The sequence below is a fragment of the Vicia villosa genome, unplaced genomic scaffold (assembly GCF_029867415.1).
Source record: "Vicia villosa cultivar HV-30 ecotype Madison, WI unplaced genomic scaffold, Vvil1.0 ctg.000423F_1_1_1, whole genome shotgun sequence".
NCBI classification, from domain to species: Eukaryota; Viridiplantae; Streptophyta; class Magnoliopsida; order Fabales; family Fabaceae; genus Vicia; species Vicia villosa.
This window is the reverse complement of record NW_026705200.1, coordinates 364251-386088: the sequence shown is the minus strand read 5'-3', so window position 1 is coordinate 386088 and position 21838 is coordinate 364251. Positions and strand designations below refer to the sequence as shown.

The 21838-nt window shown below is 36.9% G+C and overlaps 1 protein-coding gene across 1 annotated transcript; it reads right to left on the bottom strand.

Moving 5' to 3' along the window:
- Positions 1–5771: 5771 nt before the first annotated feature.
- LOC131628128 (F-box/kelch-repeat protein At3g06240-like) lies at positions 5772–6869 on the bottom strand. Its single transcript, XM_058899001.1, has one exon. It carries the CDS (start codon positions 6861–6863, stop codon positions 5772–5774), a length of 1092 nt encoding a protein of 363 aa, XP_058754984.1. The 5' UTR covers positions 6864–6869.
- Positions 6870–21838: the final 14969 nt, after the last annotated feature.

The following is a 21838-nucleotide window of genomic DNA, read 5'->3' as shown; positions in this document are numbered from 1 at the left end:
TTATTTAATATTAATTATTAATAATATCTTTTAATGAATTAATTTACTCGTTTAATTATTTAATTATCAAGGTTTTAATTAAATGATAAAAAATACATATTAGGGTTAGGGGACTTAATCGAAACCCTATTTTCATCGATTTAATTAATTAGGTTGAAAAACCAATAATTAATTAAATTGATTTTATTTATTCTGTTAATCATATTAATTCGTACCCTAATCAGGGTTTACGAAGATCACTCCCTACACTGAAAAAATATTTCTTTGTGCATTCTTTTCAGGGTTATCATCAGACATCTTCCGATTACGCGCCACGCCTTTTACAAAGCTAAGTCCCGACTTTATCTTTATTTGAATATTTGTTTGCCTTATAAAATTATTATTAGGGTTAAACCTCGAAAGTCAATGGACTCTTTTGCACTCACGACTTTATTTGTTTTTGCCTATTTTTCAGGGTTAACTTCGAGACAACCTCCGACTACCAACCATATCAGATCAAATCAGAAGCTAAGTCTTTTTCATATTATTTAATTCCTTTTTGCCATTTTTTATTAAATTAGGGTTAACGTTATTTGGCAAATGAACTGCCCATACACTCACCCCTTTATTTTTGTTTTCTCTTTTCCCAATTTTTCAGGGTTAGCCAACCGCCAAAGCTCAATAGTCGGTAACCCTAAAACTTATCTATTTTCTTTAATTATTACTTGTTCAGACCTATTGCATTATTTGATCCGCTGGTTTCTTTTTCCCCTTCCCCATATTATTGCGTGGTTAGTAATCTTAGGAAGTGCAAGCCTTGAACTGAATTAGCATCACTAATTATAAGATAAAATTTCTGGATTAATCACATGATTGTTGCACCCACGCACACTTTTTTGGTAACCCCTCTTGTTGCCTGTTGCCTGTTGCCTTGTTGCCTTGTGTTTTTTGCAGAATAGCCATGTCCCTCAAATACGAGGATACCTCAGCCATGTTTCCTCGATTAATGCAAAGATCATAAGTCCCTAATGATGCTGCCTTCGATACACTAATATGATCTCGTCCCTCGAAAGTTGCCTACGAAAGGCTGAGGTGTCCTCTGGTTGCCTAACGAAAGGCTATTCTGATCCTTCCCTTAGACTACCTGCCCCTCTATGGCATGGGACAGTCTTATGGCGAACGATAACTCGATGACCCGTTCACATCCAAACGAAAGACTTCTTGCCCTCTTATGGCATGGATAGACCCTTTCACCCTGAAAGGCTAAAAAGAACATTTTTCATCTAACCAGGTAATTTGTCCTTAATTGCATGCTCTGGTTTAAAAATCTTTTTCTTACACTTTTTCATAAACTTTCAATATGGCTACGCTCATTTACGAGCTAAAGTCCGTATTCTCTTCTTCTACATTTCTTTCAAACGAGCAAAGCAATTAAGAGCCCATGGATAACCATGGATGCAAAGGGTGCCTTACACCTTCCCTTTGCATAAATTACCCCCCGAACTCAGTTTTTATTTAAAAGGTTTTTCCTGTTCTTTTAGCCTTTTTGAATATTTGGATAAAATAAAAGTCGGTGGCGACTCTTGCTTACCGCGACATTTCGATAAAGTCAGTTCACCGTATTACACTCATGTTGTCTGAAGAATTGATTAGGAAATAGTAAGGGTGATTTGTGTGCGGATTGGGAATCTGTGAACCAAATGATACTAAACTAGCATAATGGTATAAAAACATCATTTGGTTGTAGTATCACATTGTTAGAACACAGGTTCAAAGACAACACTCTATATTCTTAGTTGGTTAGCAACATATCTCGATCAACTCTGAATTATATTTTCACGTAGCCAAACAAGCTTCAAATGTAGGTTCCGATAGCTCAAAGTGTGATTGCACACTTGTGGAAACATATGGTCTCCCATGTGCTTGTGTCATATCTAAAAAGGTGAAACTTGATTGCCTGATACAAATGGATGAGGTTTGCAGTCATTGGAAAAGGCTCATTTTTAAAGACGAAAGTGTTATGAAAGACGGTAAATTGAATACCTCCATCCTGAAAGAATGGAAAGCGATACTAGAAAGGTTTTTGAAAGCCGATAATAAAAAAACTCCACATAAAAGAACAATTGAGTAGGATTGCATTCCCGAAGACCACAGACTTGAAACCACACTCTCAACCGATAAAACGAAAGGATCATATAAGAAGGTTAAACCTACATCGGGCGACAATTCAACAACGAAGAGTCCATCATATTTTGAACACGTTGACAAACTTTTTCCCGATTCACCGAATCCAAATACTCAGAAAAGTGTTTTCAAATGAGTCCACATTAGCAAACCACCTCCCACGCCACCATCATATTTTTTTACGTTTAGAATCAAAAGTTCTGATCGAGCTGGATGCGGCTGTTTCGAGATCGATCAATAATATTATCAAGATGTTGCAACTTCCACCTTGATGTTGAAGTGTAATGTTTGATCTATGTTAAAATCCCTTATGTATTGCTTATTTTATCATATCAATGGTATTTTGATTTTATGAATTTGGTATATTTCAATTCTACTTTTATGCATTCTAGAAAGATTATTTCGAAAATGTATTGTCGGTTTGATATTGAAAATGTAACTCCAGGAAATTTGCGTTTTATTACATCTTGGTGCATTCCGGAGATGTATCTCCGGAATCTAGGGGCATTAAAGTATTTTTGTGGGGTGCGCTAGAAAAACATAAGGTGTATTAAGAAATTCTCTTTATTTATTATTCCTACATCCGAACACCAGGCCGACCATTGCCATGTGCAGCAAAGAAACAAACTCTAAACAAACAAGTTTCAGAGATAAAGAAACTCCAAAAAAAAAACCACCAAGGTATTATGTGCTCCTTTTATTTTCCAAAATACCCCGTATCTTTGACTAACATTTTCGTCCTCCTTAGGTGCATCCAATGCATGATAATTTAGAGGAACAACCTGGTGATCCTCATGTACATGCTGAAAACACAAATGACCCGAGCCCTCAGAAGCTTGATGACTTCAACACTGGAACTGGCTCGACCCCTGATAATCTTTAACCATTACATGAAGAAGCTAACAAAGGGTCTAAGATCATTGTGATCGAAGACACTCCTCCTAAAGGACAAGCTAAATAAATAATTCATGTCAAAAAATCAACCTCTCCATAAACTCCAAGACACTTGTTCTAATAGTTCACTTAGCCAAGAGGAAATACTGGCTACTAAGAAGAAGAATCCGGCTAAAGCCTTAAGAAGACTCCAAAAATTTTGCATAGTACCGGCCAACTCTCAATCTTCCAAACCCATCACTACCTCCAATGACGAACTCGACGCCTCTGTAAGTGTCATGCTTCAACAAGTTAGGACCTCGTAACGGTGGAGGACCTCGCTACGATGCTTTTTGGCTGCTAACCGCTATCTAAAATAGCGGAAATAGAGGCCGCAATTTGTGGAAGCGTAGCGGTGTAATAGCGGCGCTATAACGGTTCTGTAGCGCTTTACAGACCGCTATTGTGAAAATGATGTCAATACTATAATTTTGAATTTTTTAGTGCAAATTTGTATTTTCCCCTTTTATTTCACTAATATAAAAGCTAAAGTGAGGCATTAGGTCATTAACATTCTCTCTCTTCACTCAAATCAACAACCGTTCTCCTTCTTCCCTGTTTTCACATCCCGCTTCCACTTTTTCTATTCGCAGCAAGTTCTCCTTCTCTTCACAGCACGTTCAACGTTTTCTCTTCTTTTCACAACAAACATCAACCTTTCTCAACCCTATTTCCACTTTCCTCCTCACCTATTCATTTTTTTCTCATCTATTCACATCAACTTAGGAATCATGGCATCATCATCTTCTGCAAGTTTAAGTTTAATACCTTGCTACATTAATGTCTAATGGAGATGAGGAGTTGAAGGTGGAAGAAGAAGTGTTTGAAATTGAATCAAGTGATGAGCAAAATGATATTAATGTGGTAGAATTTAGAAGTGTAGATGAGACAGGTGTGATTTAGTCATTTAGTTTACGTTTAGAATTTGATTTATTCATTTTGAGTACATTCCGAATTTGCGTCATTATGTTTGGTTTATGTATGTTGCAGCTTTTGGTTTATGTATGTTGTAACTTTTGGTTAAGTCATTATGTATGTTGTAGGAACCTACTTTTAGTATTTATGTATGTTTTTGGAACATATTTTAGTATTTATGTTTTCATGTTAAGTATTTACCTTGAATTTTAAAAACTCACAATAGCGGTCATCCCGCTATCCGCTATGCCGGTATAGCATTTGGGAGGTCCAGCACTACGCGCCGCTATCTGAGATTAACAACCTAGCTTATGACCTATATCTTCAAAGGAGTATTTCTTACTGTTGTTGCAGAGGAACCTCAACTTGGGGACAAAATTCACAAGTTGATAGATGAGATCAACCAACATCAGATTCCTGAATCTCTGGCCCAGTACTTGTTCAAATTTGAAGCTTTCTTCGATCAAGTTCTCCGTGACCTCTCTCTCCACAAACATGCTGACCACCAACTTCTACAAAAATTCAAAGACATGGCTTTACAATGGGATTTCAGTGAAGCGTGTGTGAAACATGTGGACGAATTGTAGTCTAAAATTTAAGATCGTCTTGACAAGAACTCTGCTTTCGATCATCATATTTCAAACTACCAGGCCTAAATTGTTGAGCTAAACAAGAAAATTAAGGAGTTGGAGAAAAAGAAAACTTTGCTTGATCTAGGTGAAGCACTCCCAACACGAGGAGATATCAATCAAGAAGCTGTCAAGGGTGTCGAGCATGGTGAGAATGCTCTTAACCTCAAAGTCAAATTGTAAAGATTGAAGAAAGAAAGGCTCGACTCGACCTCAAAGTTGCCTATGAGAAAAGCCGTTTAGAAAATTTCAAGTCGAAATTTCCTGCTGAACTAACTTGATTCATTGAGAACTTCCATTTGGCATAATATATACAAGTTGTAACACATCAATAGATAATCAAGTTTTCACTCTATATCCATCAACTGATTAAAAATGGTAATAACACATCAATAGATACAGAACGCATAATATATTAGCCAGGAAGATGAGTAGTGTCACCATGCCATTTTTTTTCTTCTTTTTCGCACTAAGAAAAATAAAGTAAAAATCATTCCTTTCAAAATATATCTCAGCAGTGGAATTAATATAATGGTAAATGTATGAAAGAGTAGATTTCTCAATCATTAGATTAATTCATTGACTTCTTAGAATTAGTTCCAGACTGCAAAGGATCTCATACGAATTTTAAAAATGTTTTTATTTGTGTATTTTAATATCATGGGACATATTTCAGGAGTCCACAGTGGAATGGTTTTCACTATCTTCACAAATGTTTTTGTTTGTGCTATTATTGATTTGCATCAAGATAAAAATTGACATGAGTATGTTCTTTTACTATAAAGTAAAAGACTGTACCCAATAAATCTAAAGACAATTAATGGTAATCAAGAAAACACATGTGAGTGCTTTATACAACAACAAAAAACATATATCTGTGCATATCAACAAATCCTAAATCAATACTCAAAATACTGAGGTAGCTGCCAAACAAAGGTCTATTTTGCAAACCAAACAAATTCAAAAATAGAGCAAATCACTTTTAGCTTGTGATTTTCTGAGCTTAAAAATAGACATCATAAAAATTCATCCTAGCAATTCAATAAATTTAAAATATAATGATAAAATAAGATAAAGATGATGAAATTCTGTTCCGTCTAATAGAACAGTTTCATTATTCTGCCTATCACTTCACACAGTGCCGGGGAGTGAAAACAGAGACTCAGACTCTATATACACGACCAATTCGGACCCGTCTAAAAGAAGAGACTCTAGTAGCTGTCCTTTTTCATTAAACTTCACCAATCGATCATTATTTCTTCCAACAATATCACCGCACTTTGTTAAGCATACTATGTCTAAAGAATTGTGCAAAACAGGATCAAGAGAAAATTGAATAATCTTAGTCCAAGATGAGTGAACTCCATATTTTTGCATCACCCATATCTTCACTGTATTCAGGTGCCCCACCCATGCACCGATAAGTCCTCCAACTTGCAACAAATCATGATATATAGAATAATTATTACTATAACTGAGAATAAAATCATCTGGCAGAGCTATCTCTGATATCGTCATTTCCTTTATATCAAAGGAAATAATAACATTCTTTGATTTCTCATAATTATGAACCATCCAATGGATAGATCCATTCAAGAACAACCCACATTTAGGGGTAAATTCCGCTATAGAAGTCTCCATATAAGGCAAATGAGAAGCAAGCTCAATTGGTTTCCACTTATTTGCTCTCAATGAGAAAATCATCAATTTAACTGATCTAGTTACTGGATCATTCAGATGAAGTTCGCAGAACCCGGAAAATATCAAGTAATCATCAGTTGGCTGGTAATATACAAAACCAGAAAGAAGTTCGTAACCATCATTAAGTATTATAGGAAAGTCGGGTATTTGTTTGATCAAACCAGTGGATGGATTCAATATATAGATGTATGTGCCATCGTGCAAAAGCAGAAATCCTCTACAGGAACCTCTTATTTCAAGATGACGTTTGGGACGAAAAAAATCAAGGCGTAATGAAGCATATGCAGAAGCATCGTGAAGCCATGAATCAAAATCTATGGATAAAGGTTGAAGAGCATAAGGTTTTATGAAGAGACGTCTATGTGTGGCAGCATGTTCAAAATGTGAAGTAGCAAAATTGTTATTAGAAATTAGAGAAAGCCATGATTTGCAGACACACCTGAAACGTAATAGAGCCTTCACCGGTAACCTTAACAGAATTTGCATGATCAATTCAGGAGGCAGATACACGCTGCTCTCCATCTTGCCGACCAAACAAAGTAATATTTAGGGTTTAGTATGATTTTTTATTTATTTTTAGGGTTTAGCTTGATATGTTTATTTTTATTTCTGATTTATTCAACTAGAAGACTATTTCATAGGAAGGTACTAGTATTTTATTTGGTTTCAATTTATTTACTTTAGTTTAATTCTAATCAAAAGAATTAGATTAAAGAGTGCGATGATTAAATAGAAAAAAGAATTAAAAATAAATAGCTTTTTTAGTAGCATATTATGATTTAAAATTAAAAAATAAACAATTTTTTAGTAGTACATTATGATTTAATGCTTTCAATCAAATCAATTAGAGTTAAAGAGTGTGATAAATAAAAATATTTAAATTAATTGAATAAAAGAAAGAAAAAAATTTAGACACATGGCGTAATCTAAAATAATTTTAGAAAATTTCTTTGCCAACCTCCCTACCTTCTAATCCACCTCTGGTAAAAACCCCATACTACCCCTGACTTCGGAAATGCATTTCCGAAATGCAAGAAAAAGTTGTTTTCGGAGATGCATCTCCGAAAACTCCTTTTTTTTTGAAAAAATTATCTTATTTCGGAAGTTCATTTCCGAAAACACCATTTCGGAAATGAACTTCCGAAATACTGCGCGTTCTGCAGATTTATTAAAACACTCCCCCTCCCCCATTCATTTACCCTAACTCAAATCAAAAACAAGCAAAGGCGAAAATTTGTGCAAACACACTTCCAAGGCTGCATCAAGGCTCCAATCACATTGCTATACAACATTCAAAAGCCCACAAATCACTCAATTTGTATGTTTTTAATTTGTTAGATTCATTATTCAAATGCATGTTATTTAGGGTTTCAATTGCATAAATGATATATGGACTGGTTGTTAGTAGTATTTAGGTTGTTTAGAAGCTTTTTGAATTGGTTTTATGTTTGATTTTGGGGTCTGCCATGGAAGTTTCAGAAAACTCCATCGCAGGGATGTTTCGGAAGTTCATTTCCGAAAACACCTCCATCCCAGTTTTCGGAAATGAACTTCCGAATTGTATCAGAAGTTCAAATTTTTTAGTTTTTTATTTTGTCTCGCATATTAATCGATTTCAATTGTTTACAGGAACATGTCAGGCAACTAATCAGCACGCATCAGACAGGGTAGGGAGACCCAGACTGCGTCGGCCCCCCAGGGTAGGGAGTGTCCGTTTTAATTTGCAAGTACTTTATTTTTAACGCCTTTGTTTATTGTGCCTGTTTCTTTGAAGTTTGTGTGCATGCGTTCTGACTTCTTTGACGGCGTGTCGCTGGTTTCCAACGTCTTTGTTCTTTAATGACTTGTCCGTTTCCCAAGCGTTTTTGTCCCCTTTCTTCTTTTATAAAAGGAGGTCTCATGGACCTTTCTTTCTTCATTTTTACGCAGGAATGGGTGGCGCTAAGGGAAAAAAGGGTTCTTCAAACTCGTGCTCTCGCGGAGTGAAGGAGGTGAAGGAGAAGAAGAAGGTTTCGACCGGCTCTACTTCTCGTTCCCAGGGGGCCCGGGGCCCGGATGCTCAAGCTCAACTATCTGGCGTGAGAGTCGTGGTTGATGCTGATGGTTCTGAGACTGAGTGGGATGAGGATTGGTATCAGTATCTTCATTCGGAGGAGTTCGCTCGTCGGGCAGAATAACGTGTTTTTGTTTTGTTTGATGCGTATTTTGTAACGCTCGTCGGGCAGAATAACGTGTTTTTGTTTTGTTTGACGTGTTTTGTTTTGTTTTGATTTCGGATTGTATCTTTCGCACAGTGTTTTTGGATTGGATTTATCATATTAGTATTTTTTGTTTATATGTCGCTTATTTTATTTGGCGTTTGCGTTTAATTAAAATGCGAGACTGTTTAAGAAAAAACATAAAAAAAAACACAGTTTCTGTATAATTCGGAAATGAACATCCGAATTCACCCATGAGGTGTTTTCGGAAGTTCATCTCCGAAGACACCCCCCATGAGGTGTTTTCGGAGATGCACTTCCGAATTATGGAAATTTTTTTTAAAAAAAAAGCGCTTCGGAAGTTCATTTCCGAAGCAGGGGTATTTTGGGATTTTCGTTGGGGGTGACCCCCATAGGGAGGTGGCTAAAGAAATTTTCTAATTTTATATGTGACTAATTTTATATGTTGGGTCGAGTAAAGGGGTTTGAGACTGATTGGACCTTTGGACGGTCTCAGACCCGGCCCAAAGGATAGGCCAACTAGGCAACCGTCTTGGGCCTCCAATTTTTTTTATCAGCACTTGATTCTAATATACATAGTATTATAGTGATTTTTTATTGACTATTAGAGAAAATCAGCCTATGCTTGTCAGGTAATGCAACTTTGGCTGTATTTTTTTAAAATAAGCAATGGAATTAAAGGGAGCAAAAGGGATGCTCCACCCCGAAACAAACGGAAAGCTCCTACCTCACAAGACACGAGAGAGGTAGAATATTCTAATAATAAAAGTTACAAAGGTTCACCTTCTTATAAGAAGAACAAATCCACCTCCAAGAATTAAAAACAATCTCCGACATACACTCGGAAAAGCTAAAAGACTCTTCTTTAAAGATCACCGCCTTACGCTTTAGCCAAAGAGACCAAACCGTAGCAAGCCAAACAACCGCCGTTATTGTCCTCTTATTCAAACAAATAAAATTACCACAATTGTGAAAGAAATCCACAAACTCCTCAAGAGACAAAACTTCGCTTATATCTAGCCACATATACACCCTTCGCCATATGCCTAAAGTAATTTCACAAGATCTAAACAAGTGCGATAAGGTTTCCTCCTCCGATAAGCACAAAACACAAATGGAATCATTACCTTCTACCAAAATACCCCTTCTCACCAATTGATCTCTAGTAGAAATTCTATTGTGAATAAATCTCCAACCAAAAAATAAAATTCTCGAAGGAACTTTAGTCTTCCAAAGAAAGGATAAAGCCTTTACCTTGTTGACTTCCAAAGGTGGCCCGGACAGTTTTGCTTTGAAGCGGTCATAGCACGACTTAACCGAAAATATCCCATTCGAATTCAAAGACCAAGAAAAGTTGTCCTCAATATTTTCTTCCACCGAATGTTGTTGTAAAACGAAAAACAGGCGCTGCAAGGATGCTGCCAGCGGCTGTCCAGCTGCATGCACGGCTTCTCCTCCAGCCCCAACACCAGCAGGCACGGTTGCTCCTCCTGCCCCAACAGCAGCGCTTGCTGCCTCGCTCCCCGTCCCGAACCACTTCTCAAAATCCCATCTCCAACAACCTCCAACAAAAGCCCCTGCATGTATAATAGCATCCAAAAAATTTCCATACAAAAAAAAAGATCGGGAAAAGCTTCCATCAACGATTGTTGTCCCGTCCAAGACGCATACCACAAAGGTACATTGGCCTCGTTACCAACTCTACACTTAATTGCACCCGTAAAATGGTCAAAGAGAAGCTTCTCATAATTATCCGAAATGATTAAATCTCTCCACCAAATAGAATCCTTCTTATTCAAAACCGACTCATCCCCTATCAACACTTTTAGCTTCGTATTACCATATCTAGCCTCTAACAAATCTTGCCAAACCGCCTCCTTGTCCGTAAGGATTCTCCACTTCCATTTACTAAGCAAAGTGACATTCATTAACTCCATGTTTTTAACCCCCAATCCTCCTTCTTCCCGCAATTTACACACCGTATCCCAACACACCCAATTAATTGAATTTTTAAGATCACCTTCTCCCCGTAGAAACTTACTTTGAATGGACCTAACCTCATTCAACACCTTCTTAGGGGCTTTGTAGAAAGAAAGCGAATAAATCAGAATTGCATTGAGAACCGAATTTATCAACACCACCCTACCCGCCATACTAAGGTGTTTTCCTCTCCAAACGTTTAATCTTTTTCTTAACATCGTTAAAAGATCTTTCCACATCGAAAGTTTTCTAGGATTATCGCCCACCCTCACTCCAAGAAATTTAAACGGCAAAGATCCCACTTTGCAAGATAAGAAGGATGAAGCGATTTCCAAGTACTAATCACCCACATTAATCCCATAAAGGTTACTTTTATGAAAATTAATCCGGGATCTCGACATCATTTCAAAACCTTTAAGGATAGTTTTCATACTCCATAAATTAGTGGTATCTCCCTCGGCTATGATAATTGTATCATCCGCAAATTGTAACAAAACTACCTCCTTTTCACCATTGATCCTAAAACCTCGGAATTCACCTATCTCCTTTGATTTCTTCATTAAGGCTATGAGAGCCTCCATGACTAAAACAAACAAAAACGGTGACAAAGGATCTCCTTGCCGAAGACCTATCTCCACACAAAAGTCTTTGGTAACGCTACCGTTAACAAGAACGGACATCGAATTGGTAAAAATGCAACATTCCATCCATCTCATCCATCGAGCACCAAATCCCATTATTTTTAAAATATATCTAACAAAATTCTAACTCACTCTATCATAGGCCTTCTCAAAGTCGACTTTCAAAACCACACATCTTCTTTTCTCCATCTTTGCTAAATCCAGCACCTCAATTACCACAAGAAAACCATCCGAAATGTTTCTTCTCGCTATAAACACTATACCAAATTTGTCTTTTAGCAGCACCCCTACGAAAGCGCTTTTAGGAAAAAGTGTTGGTATAGGCTTCGCTAAAAACAAAATTAAAAAACACGCTAAAAAAGCGCTCTTATAGGGGGGTTACGAAAGCGCTTTCCAAAAGCGCTGGTATAGGGGGGATACGAAAGCGCTTTCTAAAAGCGCTGGTATAGGGGGGTTACGAAAGCGATTTTCAGAAGCGCTCTTATAGGGGGGTTATGAAAGCGCTTTCAGAAGCGCTGCTATAGGCGGTGGGCTACAAGGGCGCTTTTGCCCCAAAAAGCGCTGGTAAAGGCCTGGCTACGAAGGCGCTTTTCAGAAGCGCTGTCATAGCCTTTTTAAAATTAAAATTTTTAAAAACAAAATTATTCTAACGCGCGTTTCATCATTTCAGAATCCCTAATTCCTCTTTCATTCTCTGCCCAGAAAACCCAGAAAACTAATAACATCAACCTCATTCACGAATTCACGATTTCAAACTTCACCCTCATTCACGAATTCACGATTTCAAGCACATGCATTCACGAATTCACGACTCAGAAACTGATAATCCACAACTCACGCAAAGAAGAATCCGAGAGAAGATGAAGGAGATATTGAAGCTGAAGCACCGTGCCACCGTCTTCTTCCCGCACTCCCCTCGCCGTTTCGAACCGCAGCACCGTGCCGCCGTCTTCTTTCACGGTACCTGCCCTTTTCTTTGATCTTTGTATTTGTTATTTTCCATCTTTACAATTTTCTCTCTTTCTGCAAAATCAATCTTTGATTCTTAAAGCTAAAATGATCAATTTAGGGACAAGTTAAGTTGTATATCTGAACCTTGTATTTGTGATTTTTGACACAAAATTCTAGCATATAAACTTACATGCTGCTGTGTTGGAATTTTGATATGGATATATTTGCTGGATATTGAGTTCTATGGTGCTTACTTACACTCGTGTCGAAGTTTTTAATGCCAAACATGCTAATATTGTGTTGTGTCGGGGTCTCAAGGTGTCGAGCTCAATTTAACATTCATTTGCTTGCTACTTTGTGTGTGAGTTTGACATGTTGACATGCTTCCGGATTTGTGTTGTTATTAATGTGTCGGTGTTGTGTCGACGACGAGATTTGACATAGCTTTGAGGGGAAGAAGACCATTTTCATTTCAATTATTAATGTGTCGGTGTTGTGTACCTATTATTGTAGTGAGTTTGGTTGTGTTTTCACTCTTGTTTGTTTAACTCTGGAATAACTTAAAAGAAGTGAAAACAAACAACTTATAACTTATATGAGAACAATTTGACTTTATTTAATCTTTTGATATGGAAATAGCTTATTCATAAACACTTGATTAAGCTGTTGGATAATGAATAGTGTCTATTTGCATTTTGTATCTACTCTTAGTCCTTTGAGATTGGTTTGATGATTAAGTTTTCTTTGGTGTCTGGAATTCATTTTATGACTTAGAATTGATTTCAAAATGTTTATGGGATGAATCTGTTAGTTTAATCTGTTGTGATTTTTTTTTCATTGTCTTCATTTAAGTTATGGGAATAGTCCAATGGTGAAATTGTGATTCTAGTTTTTAGTTATTATTGTATATAACTGAAATGGTGTGCATCGTCAATCTAAATCAAAGAACTTCTTGGTGCTTATTACATTTTATTTGAACATTAAGAACTTACAGAGTTGCTGTGTTATTACTCTGTGTTCTGTTATCTGCACTCAATAAGTTTATGCATTGAGTAGTAATAAGTTAGTAGTATACTGTTAAACTAAAATGCCAATGGCATTAGAAAATATCAGCTTGTTATGTTATTCAAATGCTATAGCATTGATCTGAAAAGTTTATTATATGGACAAAACCTGTGCCTGAGTATTTAACCAAATGAATATCAGCTTGTAAATTCGGGTGTTTGTAGTTACTAGCTACTTGATAATTGATTTCATATCATATTAAATAATTGAGTTCTAGATTGGGGTTTTTTTGATATTGTGTTAGTAGTGGTATATTTAACTGCATCGTGTGTGCTTAATTTTACAGTTACTTTGAAGGCTCTGGTTTCTACTTGTACAACGCCGATTCAAACCAACCCGTCTCCCACATCAAGTCCAACTCAGGTTACTAGCCCTTTCTTCTTGCTTATAGTTTGTTGTTTTCTGCTTATAGTTTATTGTTTATGGTTCTATTTAATTTCAATTTAGTGTCTCTCAACCAGTTTTTTGGTTTGTGGACTTATATTACCTTGAAAGAAGGTAATGTCTTCTTTAAGAAATCGGGGGTAGGCTGAAATAAGGTACTGTCTTCTTTTAGAGACTCAAACAATCGAGACAACTGTAACTTCCTATCTTTAGCTAACTACCAACTTAACCAATATGAAAGCTATAGGATCTCATTAGGTATTGCTTAAGTGTTGCTTATTCACGGTAGTATATTTTTGTACTATAGTTGCATAACATTCTATTTCAAGACTTGGGTGGTTTGACAAGACTTATTTCTATTATTCACACTTTATAGGATCTCATTAGGTATTCTGATCAAGACATAATGATGATAGCTATTTCTTATCTTGACAGAATTCCTTAGTACCTGATAGAGAAACCAAGAAGCAAAAGCATTTGTTTAGCTTAATTAAGACATGGATAAAACATGGATGAATTCAAACCGATTGTCGAAAGAGTACGAGAAAGGGGTATGGGAATTCGTTAAGTTTACGGTTGCGCACTCCAAAGACCTGATTCGAATGCCGTGTCCTTGCTTGGGTTGCTGTTATGGGGGTAAGGTTGACGGGAATAAGTTGGCATCGCATTTACTACGGTTTGGAATTGATAGAAGTTATACATGTTGGACAATGCATGGTGAGAAAAGTAACGGGAATGTTGAGTCGAGGTGTAATACGAAGTATGCTTCAAATGACAATTTCACAGACACATATGATTATGATCGAGTCGAAGAGATTGCAGAAGCGCTTGAAGAAGATCTTGAGGATTGTCCCAAAATGTTCGAGAGGTTGGTAAGCGATGCAGAGAAACCGTTGTATGAGGGTTGTACAAAATTCACAAGATTGTCTGCGGTGTTAAAGTTGTACTACTTAAAGGCGGACAATGGATGGTCGGATAAAAGTTTCACAGAGTTATTAGCCCTTATGAAAGATATGCTACCAGATGATAATGTTCTTCCCAATCGAACGTATGAGGCCAAAAAGATGTTGTCCTCTATTGGAATGAGCTATGATAAGATACATGCATGTCCAAACGATTGCGTTTTGTTTCGAAACGAGTATGCAGCGTTGAATGATTGTCCTAAATGCGGTGCCCTTCGATATAAGAAAAAGTTGTCTCCAGCCAAAGTCTTATGGTATTTTTCTATAATTCCGAGATTTAGACGCATGTATCGTAGTGAAACCGATTCAAGACACTTGACTTGGCATGCAGATGAAAGAATTATTAATGGAAAGTTGCGACATCCGGCAGACTCACCATAGTGGATGAAAGTTGATACTGATTATCCTGAATTTGGAAAAGAAGCAAGAAACCTTCGCTTGTCATTGTCTACTGATGGAATGAACCCGCATGATATTCAAAGTATCTCGCATAGCACATGGCTTGTGATTCTTATGATTTATAACCTACCTCCGTGGCTATGTATGAAGCGTAAGTACATGATGTTATCTATGCTAATTTCTGGGCCTAAACAACCAGGGAATGACATAGACGTATACTTGGCACCGTTAATCGAAGATTTAAAGTTTTTGTGGGAGAACGGTGTGGAGGTTTACGATGGGTATAGGAAAGAAAGTTTTAACTTGAGGGCGATGTTGTTTGGAACAATTAATGATTTTCCAGCATACGGAAATCTATCGGGGTACAGCAATAAAGGTCAAAAGGCGTGTCCTGTTTGTGAAGATGAAACCGATACGACACGATTGGAGCTTTGTCAGAAGAATGTCTTTCTCGGCCATCGTAGATTCTTAAATTCTAATCATCACTACCGTGGGTGGAGAAAAGCATTCAATGGAAAGGCCGAACATCGTACAGCCCCGCCTTTTTTGTTAGGTGATCAAATTTTTGAAAAGGTGAAAGATGTGAGCACTCAGTTTGGCAAGCCTTTTGCACATTCACTTGTCAAGGGTTGGTGGAAGAAGAATTCAATTTTTTTGAACTTTCATATTGGAAGTCGTTGTACGTAAGACATTTCCTGGATGTTATGCATATTGAAAAAAATGTATTTGACAGCGTCATAGGTACGTTACTCAATATACAAGGAAAGTCTAAGGATGGCCTTAACATAAGGAAGGACATGGTAAACATGGGAATGAGAACTGAATTGGGACCCGTGACGAAATGAAGACGAACATATCTGCCACCTGATGTTTGCACTCTATCTAGAAAGGAGAAGAAAACATTGTGTAAGTTCCTCAGTGAAGTTAAAGTTCCAGAAGGCTACTCTTCAGATATTAGAAGACTTGTTTCCATGAAAGACCTCAAGTTAAAGAGTTTGAAGACGCATGATTGCCATGTTATAATGGAACATTTTTTACCAATAGGTATACGTTCTATTCTGCCAGAAAAAGTAAGAAGCGCAATAACTAAGCTGTGTTTCTTCTTCAGGTCAATTTGCAGTAAGGTGGTCGATCCCGCGATCTTACCAACATTGCAAAAAGAGATAGTTGTTACTTTATGTGATCTTGAAATGTATTTTCCTCCCTCGTTTTTTGACATAATGGTTCATCTAGTCGTTCATCTTGTGAAAGAGACACAATTTTGCGGATCGGATTATGTGAGATGGATGTACCCTGCTGAACGTTATATGAAAATATTAAAAGGGTACGTGAAAAACAGAAGTCGACCGGAGGGTTGTATTGCCAAACGATACATTGTTGAAGAAGCGGTTGAGTTTTGTACTGAATATCTGTCAAATGTTCAATCAATTGGACTCCCCAAATCTCATATTGTCGAAAAAAAAGAAGGAAAAAGGCTAATTGGAAATAAAGTTGTGACAATATCAATGGTCGAACGGGATCAAGCGCACTTGTATGTTCTGCACAATGAGATTGAGGTTGAGCCGTATGTTGAAATGCACAAGGTTGTTCTCCGAGATTTAAATCCGAATAGAAATGAGAACTGGATAGTACGAGAGCACAATCGAAGTTTCATACCGTGGTTTAGGGAACATATTTATTCAAAGTATCGTTCAGATCCTGCTTCGGTAACAGAAAGGTTGAGCTGTTTAGCCTATGGTCCAAGTATAATTGTATTTTCTTATAGCGCATACGCAATTAATGGATACACATTTTATACCAAAGAACAGAATGATGAAAGTACTATGCAAAATAGTGGTGTTACCTTGGTAGCTGAAGCAATGCACATATCAAGTGCGAATGACTTAAATCCGAAATTTGCAAATTTGTCATATTTTGGGGTTATCGAGCGCATTTTGGTGTTTGATTACGCAAAGTTTCAAATTCCTGTATTTGGTTGCAAGTGGGTTGAAAATAATAGTGGCATACGAATGGATAAGTCAGGATTTTTGCAAGTGGATCTCAACAGGGTGGGGTACAAAGATGAGCCTTTCATTCTAGCCTCTCAAGCTAAACAAGTGTTCTATGTCAATGATCCGACAAGTACGAAATGGTCTATAGTGCTTTTATCAAACAAAATAGTTGATGAAAACATTGGAGATTAAGGTGATATTGGTGTTGGCATTGAATCTTGTACAAGAAACAATCAAGATGAGAACGAATCTTGTACTAGAAATGATCATAATGAGGGTATTTGGATCAATCCAACCGTCCGTGTTGTTAAGAGACGCGTAGCACACAATCCTACCAAGAAAAGAAAGAGACGTTAGTGAAAAAGGTAATAGTATACATATTCCGACTAATGTTATATATTCAATTTGTATAGTTTTTTCAATTTGTATTCCGATTGTTACAATACTTATTCAATTTTGGTGCATATTTTCGTTTTGTACATAACTTTTGAACCATGTATCCGTTTGTCGACTTCTTTACATGTAACTATACTATTTTGACAATTCCGGAGCTGCTCATTCACTTATCTTTACATTTCAGGACTGTTTTTTTATCGGTTTTGGTTCTTCCCGTGATCAAAAGTCGGGCTTAGGGTCTGAATTTCGGAAAATCGACTTCCTTTTTGAGTCCGTGAGGACGTTTTACCATAGCCATGTAAATTTTGTTCAATTCCGACAACTTTCTTTTTTTGACGCTTATTCTGATTTCACCGATTTCGATTCCGATTTACTTGTACATGCATGGTTTGACTTCCATTCGACTTGTATAGATTGTTAGCTTATTAATAGTGTACTAGTGTGCTTTAGTTTGTTTTGTACAGGTTCAATGGCTAGTAATCAAGAAAACCCACAGGAGAACCCACAAGAAAACCCACAAGAGAACCCACAAGAAAACTCACAAGATATAGATGCTCCGGATACATCATCAAAAGAAGTTGCACGAGGTGTGTCCCTTATGAAGGGAATCATTCGACATAGAGACCAAAGATTGATATATAATTTGGAATGGAATTTTGATAACCAACCAATTGGTCCTAATTCTGCAAAGTTGACAAGCTATATTGGTACACTTGTTCGTTTGCATATTCCAGTCTCCGTACCTAAATGGAATCTGAAAAGCAAAGAGTTGGACGAGAAAAAAGACATGATTTGGGATGAGCTTAAGGTATCATATATGGTTGTTGTTATTATCTTGACGATAATTTGATTAAATTACTTATACTAACACACTCTATGCGTATGTTTGTTTGCAGAGGTCTTTTACCATACCAGATGAGCGTAAACGCTTCATTCTTAGTTTGGCCGGAAAAAGATATAGAGGGTGGAAAGCTTATCTAACAAACAACTATCTTAAGGATAAAGAAGGAAACTTTCTTGAAGAGGCCCCGGGGCGTCCAAAAAAGTATGAGATGTTCATTCATGAGAATGATTGGGCTAAGTTTGTAGAGCAAAGAGATGAATCTTTTCGGAAAAGGAGTGTCACAAATAGTGCGAGAGCATCAAAAGCCGCGTATCCATACAAAAAAGGGCGTTTGGGATATGCACGCTTAGAGGAAAAAATTGTAAGTAAATAGAAATGTGTTTTAATTAATTGTCTAAATGTGTTTTATTTGACGATTTTATTTGTGTCAATGCATAGTTAGAGGAGACGAAAAGTGAGGAAACCTCACTTCCAGTACATGTGTTGTGGAAGGAAGCTCGTGTGGGCAAGAATCAAGCTGTCGATCCCGATGTTCAAAGAGTTTATGCTGAATGTGTAAGTATAACACTGTGTCTTTAATTAAATCAAATGCTTTTTAATATATAAATGGTTTTTTATCTCCACTAATAATTATTGAAATGTAAATGAATTACAGGAGACCTTGTCGCAATCAGTATCCACCGGTGAGGACCAGGATTATAGGAGCGTACTTAGTAGAGCACTAGATGCTCCTGAGTATCCCGGTCGGGTGAGCGGTAAAGGTCATGGTGTGACTCCAACCTCTTTTTACAAGCATCCTAGGAGAAGATCAAATCCTACCAATGAAGAAGTGTTGCAAAAATTGCAGGAATTGCAAGCACAAGTCTCTGAATTGCAAAGAGATAAAGATACGTATATGAGAGAAAAGTGCAACACTTCATCGGTGAAAGAAACTAGTGATAAGGCTAGTATCAACTGTCAAAGGAAATTTCCCGAGGTAATTATAAATTTTTTCCTTACAAATTGTTCTATTTTATTAATGATAATGACTTTATATTTACTATTGGTTTAGGGCATTTCATCTTGCCAACTATACTTATCGTCACCGAATTATCGCCTAGTTGGCAAGGGAAAAGTGCACAACACTTTGGGAGATTTACTTCACCATAAACCGCTCCCGGATGGACACTTGAAAGTATCGGTGGATGTTGTATTAGATCATGATGCGATGCTACCGGTACCTGACATGGTCTCAGAGACGACATTGCTGCGAGATGCAATAGGATCATTTGTTGCATGGCCCTCGGAGCTCATTACCATTAGTGATGAGGTATATTGAAAACGATTATGAATCATTTAGTTTTCGAATGTCAATTCTGCACTGTTTATTAATTATTTTTTACATTTTAATTTTAGACTGCTCCTACAAAACCCGCAATTAAGGGTAAAGGGATTTTACAGGAGGAGGAGTCTGTTGCATCACTAAAAGAGGTACATTTAAAGTGTTAATATATAATCTGAATCTAAAACTGCATGATTTTATATTTTACCTAACTTATATGATTTTTAGGCATCTGCTCGGGAGTCACAACAAGTGACGTAGCCAGTTCGTAGCGTACCACCCACTGGTCCTCCGAAGCCAGCGGCAAAAAAAGGCGGTGCTTTTGTGCCTCGATACCGGACGACGCTCGGAACAATTGTTGATATGTCCGATATTAAGGTATCTTTGGTGTTGAATTCATGTCAATTATTGCAATAGATGACTTGGAAGAGATTTTTACGCATGAACAACTAGGCGTCGCTAATATGCACTCATACATCCGGTAATATTCACTCATCCGATATATTCTTTAATTAGTCGAACAATTAATTTACACATTTTAAAGAAAATAATCTAATGTTTATTATGTGTGGTTATTTAAGGTTGTTGTAGGACAGAGTGTTGCGCGGGACTGCATTGTCAAACAGATTTCGTTTCGTGTCTTCCGCCCATTGCAGCGGAATGACAATTGCTTCAGAACCGGAATCAGTTAGACAGCGCTTAGTCGATAGATTCATGTCCACCGGCAATACAGAAAGTCTGCATCTTTGGGCGTATAATACCCGACCAGTAGGGTTAGTTTCTCATTCTTGGTTCATCTAATCTCTGTTTCTTTTGTGTATAGCAAAATTTTCATATAACCTATTGTTTTAATTTATAGAGCACACTGGTTGTTGCTTGCCATCAACCCTATAAGGGAAGTGGTGTATTATCTGAATTCGGTAAATGGTGACTGGACCAATTATCCGGCTATGAAGGAAATCATTGATTTGTAAGTGGAATCGTTCTAAATATTCGTGTATATTTATATATTTAATTATTTGTGATATTGATCTAAACATATGCTTTTATATATTTGTTAGATCAATACAAGTGTTCCGAAGTCAACGGGACGCACAGCTTTCCCGGACTAAATCAAACAACATTACTGGGATCAAAGTGCAGGTACATTATTTTTCACAATTTTGCTTATAATATTTATGCTACTTGATAAAACAAGACAACTATAAAATCTTATTTGTTTTTCTATGTAGTGTCCGCAACAGTGAAACAGTTCAGATTGCAGATACTTTGTTTTGAGGTTTATGAAAGAAATCCTTCAGGCGAATCAATTAGAGATTCCGCTCACGGTATGAATTTATAACTTAAGATAATTTCATATAATTTATTACATTTAACTAAATCATTCATATTATGTTTTTGTTTTGTAGTACTTTGACGAATTTTGTGCTGCTTCGTACCCGAGATTTAAGTTGGAAGAAATCAAAGAGGATTTGTGTCAATTTTATATTCAGCAACTTTTCATGTAGGATTTGTGTCGATTTGAAGTATAATATTGTTGATGTTACTGATTTAGTTTGTAATGATGTATATATATAGTTTTGGATATTATAATGGTATTATATTAGTATATATATATTGTCCTACCTATGGTTGAAAATATATCGTCGAAAATATATTACAGGTCGAAAATATTACAGGTTGAAAACATATTACAGGTCGACTGGGAGGCTTAAATTACAGGCTGCACATTAAAATACCTCATTTAGCAACGACAGCGCTTTTAAAAAGCGCTCTTAAAGGTCCACCTACAAAAGCGCTTTTTAGTAAAAGTGTTGCCAAAGATTAAAAAAAAAGCATAAAAAATAAAAAAAACGCAACCTACGAAAGCGCTTTTGGAAAAGCGCTCTTATAGGGGGGGCTATCAGAGCGCTTTTTCCAGAAAAGCGCTCTTATAGGGGGGGTCTACCAGAGCGCTTTCAGAAGCGCTTTTGTTACCTACGCCAGCGCTGGCTTTCACAACGCTTTTAAAGCCCAAAATAAGCGCTTTCGTAGGCCTTCCGTGTTGTAGTGAAATGCCGTTTGATTAGTCGAAACTAATTTCCCAACTACACTCTTTAATCTAGCCACCAACAACTTAGCCAAAATCTTGTACATACTTCCTACTAAGCAAATGGGCCGGAATTCATTCAAGGCTTGAGGATTTTTGACTTTAGGGACAAGAGTGATGAAAGACGACGTGCAAGCTTTTTTAAGTTTTTCCCTTTCATGAAAATCCTTAACAAAATTCGGATTGCGCATCCTACACTACCATCTATTCGCCAGAATCCACAATCAAGTATTTCTACAGGAGTTTGTCTCCTCA

What these genes read in the sequence shown, in the direction of transcription:
- LOC131628128 (XM_058899001.1), bottom strand. Translation starts at nt 6,863, where the DNA reads ATGGAGAGCAGCGTGTATCTGCCTCCTGAATTGATCATGCAAATTCTG.